General features: G+C 38.8%; 1 protein-coding gene across 1 annotated transcript in view; it reads right to left on the reverse strand.

Moving 5' to 3' along the window:
- Positions 1–12,392, reverse strand: part of WDR89 (WD repeat domain 89) — a 68,017-nt gene that overhangs the window by 46,882 nt on the left and 8,743 nt on the right. The window contains exon 2 of the mRNA XM_072762562.1: positions 5,445–5,560. Coding sequence (XP_072618663.1) covers positions 5,445–5,560 — 116 coding nt within the window. The remainder of the gene's footprint in view (positions 1–5,444; positions 5,561–12,392) is intronic.

Below are 12,392 nucleotides of genomic sequence, written 5' to 3' on the forward strand. Positions count from 1 at the left end.
ACAACAATTGTCTGGTGGATGACCAGAGAACATGGGAGATACCTCTTTACCCCATACTGATGGAGAAACTTCAATGAGGACAGGAACTAGGAATGCCAAAGCCAACCTTGCACTCTTCTGATGAAGCCTCCTTTGTGTTGTTCTGGACTGAATAATTCATATTTTGGGATATTTGTTACAAAGAGTTATTGTTTCCTGTAGATCAAACTGTGGAAAAGGGAGAAAGAAAGAGACAAGTCCTAGTGCAAGACAAAAAAAAAAAAAAAAAAAACTTATGTGGCAGGTTGTTTTCTATGTGTGTTTTAAGGGGAGCAGAGGTTGCTAGAAGGAGATTCTGGGAGGCTCAGGAGTACCCTTCTTTCTGAGGTTGATCTCTGCCCATGCACATGTCCTCTGAAGCCTTGAATCAATTATATCCTTAGTTTATTTTGTGTCTCTTCCATTCTATAAAACACTTTTCCTGTAACTCTGACTACCCATTGATTTACTCCATTTTGTTCATTTCTTTTTTTTAAGTAATCTTTTCACCTAACTTGGGGCTTTTTTTTTTAAGATTTTATTTATTTATTCATGAGAGACACAGAGAGGCAGAGACATAGGCAGAGGGAGAAGCAGGCTCCACGCAGGGAGCCCAGTGTGGGACTTGATCCTGAGACTCTAGGATTATGCCCTGAGCCAAAGGCAGATGCTTAACCACTGAGCCACCCAGGCATCCCGAAAAGAGATTTTAATAGATTTATAGAGGATGGAAATTGAATGGAAGAGTGATACTTGATTTAGCACAATGAAGGAACTCAGAGTTGAAGGAACAAAAATCAGAAATGTTAATGAAAAACAAAATAGTTAACTCTAAAAAATCCCTCAGAGGCTCAATACTTATAGGTACCAAGTGCACAAGATGGCATTAGACCTAGCACCAAAAGTCTGTCATTGGAATCCCAGCTCCCCTTTCCCATCCCATAGATCCTCACCCCTAAAAATGAACAGACCACCAGATTCCAGACATTGGGGGAAAACTTCCAACAAAAACTAAACAGGGCCTGGAGAAAATAGGGTCAATGTAGGGAAAACTTTAAAATAATTTTTTTTTAAGATTGATTGGTTTATTAGAGCACGTGCATGCACGAGCAGGGGGAGGGGCAAAGGGAGAAGGGGAATCTTGAGAGCGGACTCTTGCTGAGCACAGAGCCCACCGTGGTGGAGCTTCAAATTTTTTTTTTTTTTAATTTATTTACGATAGGCACACAGTGAGAGAGAGAGGCAGAGACACAGGCAGAGGGAGAAGCAGGCTCCATGGACCGGGAGCCCGACATGGGATTCTATCCCGGGTCTCCAGGATCGCGCCCCGGGCCAAAGGCAGGCGCCAAACCACTGCGCCACCCAGGGATCCCCGTGGTGGAGCTTCATTTCATGACCCTATTATCATGACCTGAGCCAAAATCAAGAGTCGGTCACTCAACTGACAGAACCACTTAGGTGCCCAAAATAGTTTCTATTATATTTATAAAGAGTGTATTCATAAAAGAGTAACAGATACTTGTATATGTCAAGCCTATTAAGTGATAAATGTTATATGTAATTATATATGTAATTGTATATAATAAAATATCTAATTACACATAGCAGTTACAAGAAACAGTTTGGTACACATTATATGTAGATATACATTATATTATGTGTGTGAAACATATACAACATATATATTAGATGTATATTTTATATGTACATAAAAAATGTAATGTTACTAGTTAACAAGAAAGAGTTCTTAAAAATGAAAAAAATTCTCAGAATAAAAAGCAAAGAGATGGAAAATAGAAGAAAAAATATTTTTGTTGAGTTTTTTAAACTTTAATTCCAGCATAGTTAACAATGTTACATTAATTTCAGGTATACCATATAGTGATTCATCACTTCCATACATCACCACAAGTGCTCTCCTTAATCTCCATCACCTGTTTCACCCATCCCTCCACCCACCTCCTGTCTGGTAACCATCAGTTTCTTCTCTGTAGTTGAGTCTGTTTTTTGGTTTCTTTTTTTTCCCCCTTGTTCTTTTGTTTCTTAAATGCCACATATGAATGAAATCATGGTTTTTGTCTTCAGAAGAAAACAAATTTTTCCTTTTTTTTTTTTTTAAGATTTTATTTATTCATGAGAGAGAAAAAGAGAGAGAGGCAGAGACCTAGGCAGAAGGAGAAGCAGGCTCCATGGAAGGAGCCCAATGTGGGACTCGATCCGGGATCCTGGGATCACACCCTAAGCCAAAGGCAGACGCTTAATCGCTGAGCCACCCAGGCATCCCCAGAAGAAAACAATTTTTAAAGAATTCACAAGGTTCAGTTAATATGAGGTAAAGAAAAAAGAAGACAGGTATTTATCAAAGAAATAATACAAAACCATGCCCTAGTTCAGAAGGACATGTATCTTTATTATGCCTCCCAAAGAGTGAATGAGAACACACAACTAAAGTATATTATCGTAGGGGTGCCGGGGTGGCTCAGTTGGTTAAGTGTCCAACTTTTTTTTTTTTTTTTAAGATTTCATGTATTTATTTGAGAGAGAGCATGGGGGGTGGGGGCAGAGGCAGAGGAAGAGGGAGAAGCAGACTCTCCACTAAACAGGGAACCCTCATGTGGGGTTCCATCCCAGGACCCAGAGATCATGACTTGAGCTGAAGGCAGATACTTAACCGACTGAGCCACCCGGGCACCCCAAGTATCCAACTCTTCATCTCAGCTCAGTTCTTGATCTCATGGTTGGGAGTTCAAGCCTTGCGTTGGGCTCCATGCTGGGCTTGGAGTCTTCTTAAGGGATCCCTGGGTGGCGCAGCAGTTTAGCGCCTGTCTTTGGCCCAGGGCGCGATTCTGGAGACCCGGGATCAAATCCCACATCGGGCTCTCGGTGCATGGAGCCTGCTTCTCCCTCTGCCTGTGTCTCTGCCTCTCTCTCTCTCTGTGTGTGTGACTATCATAAATAAATAAAATTCAAAAAATATATATTTAAAAAAAAAAATAAAAGGTAGAAAAAGTTAGTTATGTTATTGTGAAATGTCAGTATTCTGGGCCTATGGAGAATATCTAAAGAGTGTCCATGAAAATGAGGTGGTTGGGCCTTAGCAGAATGAAGTCCTCCTCCACCATGGTGGGAAGTCAATATCTAAAATTAATTTAAAAATAACCCTTAATAGCATTGTTTAGAAATATGGCTGCAGGGGCGCCTGGGTGTCTCAGTCAGTCAAACGTCTGCCTTCAACTCAGGTCATGATCCCAGAGTCCTGAGATCGAGCCCCACATCGGGCTCTGTGTTCAGTGGAGAGCCTGCTTCTCCCTCTCTTCTGCTTGCTGCTCCCCCTGCTTGTGCTTTCTCACTCGCTCTTGCTCTCTGTGTCAAATAAATAAAATCTTTTAAAAATATATATAGCTGTAAATTTGGGTAAACAGCTAAGAGTTTAGGATAGTTGCCTGGAAAAAAAAAAAAAGGATAGTTGCCTGATAAACGAGACTGGAAGTAGAACAGGAAACTACTGTTAGAATTGTGAGCCTTTTAGTATTATGTCATTTATTTATTTATTTATTTATTTATTTATTTATTTAGATTTTATTTATTTATTCATGAGAGACACAGAGAGAGGCGGAGACACAGGCAGAGGGAGAAGCAGGATCCATGCAGGGAACCTAATGTGGGACTGGATCCTGGGACTCCAGGATCATTCCCTGAGCTGAAGGCTGATGCTCAACCTCTGGGCCACCCAGGCATCCCATATTATGTCTTTTTAAAACTATAGACTTAATATTTTTTTTTTTGTAAGCTCTATGCCCAATATGAGGCTTTGAACTCATGACCCTGAGATCAAGAGCTGCATGCTCTACTGACTGAGTCAGCCAGGTGCCTCTAAAACTGTAGACTTTCATTGCTTTGGAAAATAATAAATAGTATTAACAAATACCTTTCTAGGTTCCTTGCTCTCTTTGCCTGCAAATAAGCTTTAAATCTCCATAGTCTGGTTTCTAAAATCAGGCTTCCTCCTGCCTTCTGATCTCATTTATCAGCCCTCTCGCCCCAGCCTCACACATCCTGCATGCCAATCACTCACTCCTTTCAGAACATGGATTGAGCACCTACTATGAGCTAGTGGATGTAGAAAGATGAATAAGATACCTTCCCCATCCTCACTGAATGGTCTAATGGCAGAAACAGATGCATAAAAAAATAAGCATTTCCACACATTTGATGATTAAATAAGAATATGAACAATGGCCTATTCTATGGGAATCCAAAAGAAAGAGCAACACTTTGCTGAAGTTTGTCTCTTACTCAGAGCTCCATGCCCTTGATAATGGTGATTTGTGTGTTTGGATTTTTTTGTGGCCTTGCAAAAGGACAACATGAGACTTTCTCTTACTGGTCCTATCCTCTCCTTACTCCCAGAAACAAAGGCTTTTCTTTGTTGCTCATCAGTCACTTTGTCCATTGTGCTCTGATTCTTTTTTACTCAGCAAGCATTATAAGATAATTAAGAGCTCCAGCTGTGGAATGGAGAAGACTCTGGCCTTTCTAGATATGACAGGGCAGGATACATATCTGCTTAGTGTCTAGTTACTTCATTTCTTAGATGGAAAGTAAGACCACTGATAAGATTGTATTATTTTGTTGTTGTTGTTTTTAGGATTGTATTATATGAGAGAATTCATTTTAAATGCTTGAAACATAGTGTTTATTATGGTCATGTCAGTCTCTCCTATTGGATACATTCTTGAGGGCAAGGATTGTGTTTCATTCAACTTTTTATCACTGATGTCTAGTTCAGAACTTGACCACTGCCAGGCACCTACTTGCTATGATGGTATAGGAAGAAAGAAAAGGGCAGTCTAAGAAGATTTAATAGAGACTATGGGAGCTGAACTAGTGTTATAGTTTTGATAACATCTAGCCATTGGAAGTGGCCAATGCAAAAAGTCTGTAATTGGGAAATAGTATGTGGGAGCCAGTGAGGCAATCAGCTTGCTTACAGAGAGGATGTGTGGGGTTAGTGGGAGATAAGGTTGGTATATGGGATAGTTGTGAACATGAGCAGGGACAGAAGTATTTAGACCTGAGATGGTTAACAGGGATTCAGTAGGCACTTAAGCAAGAATAATGCAACAATACCAATACTTAAGGAAGGTTAGAATGTAAGTCAGGAATGCAAGGCTCCTTCCCACCCTCTCCACACCTGATGAGTCACACAGTTGGTATGGAGCTAAGTGAAAAGCTTGCATCTGAGTTTAAGCAGTGAAAAAAAAAAACAAAAACAAAAACAAAAACAAAAAACAGATGAGTCAGTGGCTACCTTTAAGGACCAGCAGAGGCAAGCAAAGATAAATTTGAAAAGAGCAGATTTAGAAGAAAACTGGGAAAGCAACATGCATTTTTTTAATTCAACACTTACTGAAAAAGATACTTACTGAGCTATTATGTGCAGAGCGTTGCTGAGTACTGTGATAAATACAAAGAGGCCTGTCTCTTCCAGTAGAGGCAATACACAGAGGTACACAGATCTCCAAGTGCAGGAAGGAACATGCTAATGCCAGGAGAGAAAGAGAAGATGAATAAAGAAGAGAGCATTTTAGACCAGTAGTTCTCAAACTTTTTGTTCTTAAGACCCCTCTACACTCTGAAAAATTATTGAGGACCCCAAAGAACTTCTGTTTATGTGTCTGTAGATAGTTATATATTTGAAATTGAAATAAAAATGTTAAATATTTACTTAGGTAAATAGGTAAATCTAAAACCCATTACATGTTAACATAAGTAACATTCTATGCAAAATATATTTAAAAATAGGTAGTAAAGGGACGCCTGACTGGCTCAGAGGTTGAGCATCTGCCTTCGGCTCAGGGCATGATCCTGGAGTCCAGGGATCGGGTCCCACAGTTGGACTCCTTGCATGGAGCCTGCTTCTCCCTCTGCCTCTCTCGCTTTCTTTGTCTGATGAATGAATAAAATCTTTAAAAAAAATAAGTAGTAAGAAGAGTTGTTCTGTTTTACATATTTGCAAATCTCCTTAATGTCTGGTGTATAGAAGACACCTGGATTGTAATAGATGCCTTGCTATTCGTTCAATTGTGATATGTTCTTTGGTTTGAGTATTTGAAGAAAATCCAGCCTAAAACAGATATGGAGTAGGAAAAGGGAGGAATTCTCCTTGAATGGGTCTTGAGAGATTCTCAGCAGTCCTCCTCGATCCATATTTCAGAATTCTTTTTGTAGACGGTTATCAGTTATTTAACCTTCCAGCTAGGATCCATTTTTAGGTGCCTACCCTTATTTCCAAGATCAGTGGCGGCTAAGAGAAAGGAAGTGGAACCTGTTGGTTATTTTTTAAATGATATTCCTCCCCCCCCCCCCAAAAACACGTATGAAAGGAAAGTTGCCCTTCAACTCCTATCCCTCAGCCACTCAGATTACCATGCAGGAGGCAATCAACATGCCAGTTTTTTGGTCTTTCCCACCAGAAATATTCTGTGTCCATATCAGCATATGACATACAATAGCCAGTTAAAAATTTGTTCACATATGCATACAAAACATACATTATTTTATAATGCCGCATATTACAGATATGGAATAATTGTTTAATTTTCTTTTTTCTTTTTTTTAATTTTTTTTTTATTTATTTATGATAGTCACAGAGAGAGAGAGAGAGAGAGGCAGAGACACAGGCAGAGGGAGAAGCAGGCTCCATGCACGGGGAGCCCGACGCGGAATTCGATCCTGGGTCTCCAGGATCGCGCCCTGGGCCAAAGGCAGGCGCCAAACCGCTGCGCCACCCAGGGATCCCAATTTTCTTTTATTACAGACCATGCTGTAAATACCTTCGCTCATGCGCCTTTAGGTGCATACACAAGTATGTCTTTTGCATAAATTATTAGAAACAGAATTGTTGGGTTGAAGAGATATGCATTTTACATTTTGACAGCTACTGCCAAACTTGACCACCATAAAATATTTATTTCTCTGATCCTATACATCCCAGTGTATTATGAGATTATTTTAGCTTTGTCAGCTAATAAATGAAAAAGTGCAATTGCATTATAGTTGTTGTTGTTGTTGTTGTTTTATTCATTAGAGACACACAGAGAGAGAGGCAGAGACACAGGCAGAAGGAGAAGCAGGCTCCATGCAGGGAGCCTGACATGGGATTCGATCCCAGGTCTCCAGGATCATGCCCTGGGCTGAAGGTGGCACTAAACCACAGGACCACCTGGGCTGCCCGGGTTATGGTTTTGACTGGATTGCTACTAGGTATTTTTCATTTACGTGAGTTATCTATTTCTTGCTAATTTTTTTTAATTTTTTTTTATTTATTTATTTATTTATTTATTTATTTATGATTGTCACAGAGAGAGAGAGAGAGAGAGAGGCAGAGACACAGGCAGAGGGAGAGGCAGGCTCCATGCACCGGGAGCCCGATGTGGGATTCGATCCCGGGTCTCCAGGATCGCGCCCTGGGCCAAAGGCAGACGCTAAACCGCTGCGCCACCCAGGGATCCCTATTTCTTGCTAATTTTTCTATTGGAACATTGGTGTTACTGATTTGTAGAAACTTTATATAAGAAGACAGTGCTGGAAATGGGGGATTCTGGCAAGTGTGAAGATACATAGTAGAAGGCAGGCAAATATGGGGCAAAGTGTCCATATAAGGAATACACTGAAAGGGGAGGTGAAAGGATGTAGAAGACCAGCCTTTTCTATTTCACATATTCCATAGGCCTGTGCTTCATGGGCATTGCTGACTGGTGTGATCTCCAAGCTGGAGTTTGCAGGGTAACTGACTGAGGTTCAGGAATAAAATATTAGAACTTATATTTAAATTTATTTTTTACCTAAAAACAGGAAATTAATTTTTACTAATGTTTAATATATGGAATACCACTTGCATCTTTACTCAGTCCCAAGGTCAGAGGGTTACATAAGGTGGCAGGTATCCAGGAATAAGAGCAAGAATTTAGGTGTCACTCTTCTGTGTTTGCTCCTTTTTAGCACATTGTGACATATTGTACAATGGTAAAGAAAAAGATTTATCAATTATAATATCTAGTGTTAATTATGCTAACCTCACAAAAGGGGTATTGGTGCCCTGCCAAGACCCTCTTTCCTCATCATTGCACCCATTTCCCATATGCTGTCAATTCTTGGCTGCTAAGGGCTCATAGCTGTACCCTTCTGCCTGGGAGAATTGCCCTGAAATGAAGGGGGGGCTACCAAATCAGAGAGATTAAACACTACTGCCTCCCTCCCATCCACACCCCAGGCAGCCTGTAGCTGATGACTGAATGTAATTCTTGCTTTCTTTCCTCGAGGTGGGATGACTTCCTGGCAACATCCATACTCTTAGAATCAGACTGAGGATAAACTTCAGCTGGAACCCACATCTTTGCCTAGACCTTTCTCCTGCCCTATTCTCTCTTCCTCACTGCCTTACAGGATTCATCTTAACATCATTTTCTCAAACAAAACAAAACAAAACAAAAACCACTGGAATCCTCATCTTGGATTCTGCTTCTGAAGGAACTGGCCTAAGACAATAAGCATATAATTTTAAAACAGTCACACAAAAAAGACAAGAATTAAAGGTCAATAAAAGAAAAAAAGCAACAACCACAAAAAGCAGAGCTAGATTTTTCTTCCAGTACAGTCTCTTAGCCAACATATGTTATAAAAATGGCAGTTTAATGGGATCTAACAAGTCAGCTAAAAGAATTAGCAACTATAAAGAAGACTATTTGAAATAGAGATTTCTATCTTCTCTAGGAAGTGAATCTTGCCATTAGTAACTAGAATTTTTTGAGATAATTAGTTAATAACTAAAACACTGTTAGCAACGTATTTAAAAGTGCATGCATCCAGAATATGAAACCAAATCTCAGCCATCTTTTCAGTGATGTTTAAAATTATGGGACATACAGGGTGCCTGGGTGGCTCAGTTGATTAAGCATCTGACTCTTGATAATCAGCTCAGGTCCTGATCTCAGGGTCACGAGTTCAAGCCCCAAGCTGGGTTCCATGCTGGGCGTGGAGCCTACTTAAAAAATAAAATTAAAAAAAAAAATTATGTGACATGCAACACTTTATACAATTTCACATTAAATTAAGTGATAAATGTTTAGAATTCTAAGATTTATTCTGAGTTTTCTTTTTTTTTTTTTTAAATTTATTTATTTATGATAGTCACACAGAGAGAGAGAGAGAGGCAGAGACATAGGCAGAGGAAGAAGCAGGCTCTATGCACCGGGAGCCCGACGTGGGATTCGATTCTGGGTCTCCAGGATCGTGCCCTGGGCCAAAGGCAGACGCTAAACCGCTGCGCCACCCAGGGATCCCTATTCTGAGTTTTCTTAACAATGAAAGACAAAACAAAAATAGCAACAACTAAAAGAAACCTATTTACTACAATGCTTATATGTTATTCCTTCCTGCCACAGTTAAAATAGCTAAAATAATTTAAAGAATTTCTAAAGAGACAAACATTCTTCTAGGTACCATTTACCATACACTAAAAAGAATATGCCTAGAGAATATGATGGAAAGTTGAAGAAACAAGTGTTAGAAAAAATTATCTAGTGTGGGGAGGTTCCTATTTATTTAGATGAAAGTAAATGTCTAATAGGTCTTAGCTTATGCTATTTGTTAAATTCTGAGTCAATAATGAAATATAGAAGAACCATTTTCCTAAGCCATTAAAAGAAAGATATCCTAGAAAGATTATGTTTTTAATAATAAATGACTTCTTTAATAAAAACTTTTCATGGGAAAACAAAACTGATTTTTTTTTTTTTTTAGTGGAGCAACTGACTTCACTAGAATAAATGAATTTTCTGGAATGTGGTTACAGTGCTAATACATATGAAATTAAATTATTGGATGCATCTTTAGGGAGATATAAAACAAGAAAGTTCGAACCAGACCATATAAACTTCTACAGGATATCATCAATCTCGTTACTTTAATAAAAATAAGACTTAAAATTTTAGTGTAAGCCTTCATAATACTTAATTATGTAGAGTGAGTATAAAAATTTTTCATACAAAGTAGAGAGGTTCAATGATTTTTCTGTGGCAAAATATTTAATAGAGTTGCCAGAGTGAAGAGAAATTACATGCTTTCTTTGTACCAAAAGGAAAGAGTTTCAAATTTCCTGCTTTTCTTGTGCTGACAAATGGCTTTCTGTGAAATGCAATGTTGGCAAATATTCAGCGGAACAGAGAAAAGGAGCACTTGATCTGATTATTTCAGGTAACAGTGATATTTTACCAATGAATGGAAAAGTAATTTTTTGTCAAAAGCATGTATAATTTGAAAACACATGCTTGGAAATGTTTCTGTTGTATGATTTTATTGCTGAAAATGACTTAAGTTTTTCACCTATAAACATTTAAGTGCACTGAAGTTTAGACATTATTGTCAAACTTGTTTGAAAATTTTCTAAATGAAGAGTTACAGTAGATTTTTAATCTATTTGTTAGATATAAATATGCAACATCTTCTGATTGCTCTTATGGAAGATGGAGAATTCTATTGGAATTTCACAGAAATCACCATAATTAAGATTTAGAATAGGAAAAAGGAGTATCCTTATTTTGTACTAATTCCTTTTGAATCTTACTACCTTTTTGAGGTATGTTTTTCATGTACAATAACATTAAAACCAAGAAGTGAAATAAATTTAATGTAAAATCACACTCACAAATATCTTCATATCGAAGATGTTAAACCAAGATTTTAAAAACTAATGAAATTATTATTAATATTTTTGTTGAGAGCAAAATATTTGAGAAACATTAATAAGTGAAAATTATTTTAAAGATCTCATTCTTTAAAAATCCTTATTCTGTGTGAATTTTATAATATAAAGAACATTGCGGGGGATCCCTGGGTGGCTCAGCGGTTTAGCGTGTGCCTTTGGCCCAGGGCGTGATCCTGGAGCCCTGGGATTGAGTCCTGCGTCAGGCTCCCTGCGTGGAGCCTGCTTCTCCCTCTGCCTGTGTGTCTGCCTCTCTCTCTCTCTCTCTCTGTCTATCATAGAAAGGTAAAATCTTTAAAAAAATAAAAATAAAATAAAATAAGGAACATTACTATCGTGCATGTAATTTATTAATTAAATACTGGGAATGGACACTTAATCATTTTTTATGACAGATGTACAGTCCACAAAATTTGGTGAATAGTAAGTACTACACTGACAGAATGCTTTTTATTCTTTAATCAAACACTCCATGCTGATACAATTAAGTATTTTAATTGCATTCTAAAATAGGTGAAAATTAAAGATTTTATTGATTTGAGAGAGAGTGTCAGAGCACAGAAGTTGGGGGGAGAGAAGCAGAGGGAGAGGGAGAAGCAGACTCTGCTGAGCAGGGAGACTGATGCAGGGCACGTTCCCAGGACCCTGAGATCATGACCTGAGCCAAAGGTAGATGCTTAACCAACTGAGCCACCCAGGCACCCCTAGAAGTGAAAATTAAAGATTTAAGAATAAAAATGTAATTTTCAAGTTTTTTCCTGGCCAATCTGAAACTATACATGGAGTAATTAGTGTATGGAACTCAAACATCCTTTCTGTGATGGAAGAGGTTATTTATTTATTTATTTGTTTTGGGGGGGAGCACCTGTGAGCCAGCGAAGGGAGTGGCAGAATGAGGAGAGAGAATCCTCAAGCAGATTCTCTGCTATGCAGGGAGCCTGATGTGGGGCTCCATCTCAGGACCTTGAGATCATAAGTTGAGCCAAAATCAAAGAGTTGGTCTGTTAATTGACTGAGCCACCCAGGCACCCCCGTAATGGGAGAGTTATATTAACAGAGCAAACATGTTGTCTCCTGCATGGTGGATTGGAAATTGTCAAAATCCAAAAGAGAGCCAAAAGAATTAGGCCGCATAGGAGCCATGGCCTTTTACACATTAATTCTACTCAATAGGGATCCCTGGGTGGCGCAGCGGTTTAGCGCCTGCCTTTGGCCCAGGGCGCGATCCTGGAGACCCGGGATCGAATCCCACGTCAGGCTCCCAGTGCATGGAGCCTGCTTCTCCCTCTGCCTATGTCTCTGCCTCTCTCTCTCTCTCTCTCTCTCTCTCTCTCTGTGACTATCATAAATAAATAAATAAAGTTAACAAAAAAAAAATAAAAAAAAAATTCTACTCAATAGAGAAAGGTGATTCAATAGATGTCATAGTCTTAACAATACACCAAATAGATAGATCACTCTTGCATTCACATGAATGGAGAGAAGACCGCAGCATCTCCCCTAAAACTTCCCAAAGAATAGAAGCTTTTGCAGACATTCTTTCTTACCTTATTGGCTGGGGCAAAAATGTGTAAGAATGAAAGAATGAGTTCCCTGAAAAACAATCAAA

Source organism: Vulpes vulpes, chromosome 6 (genome assembly GCF_048418805.1).
Source record: "Vulpes vulpes isolate BD-2025 chromosome 6, VulVul3, whole genome shotgun sequence".
Classification (NCBI taxonomy): Eukaryota; Metazoa; Chordata; class Mammalia; order Carnivora; family Canidae; genus Vulpes; species Vulpes vulpes.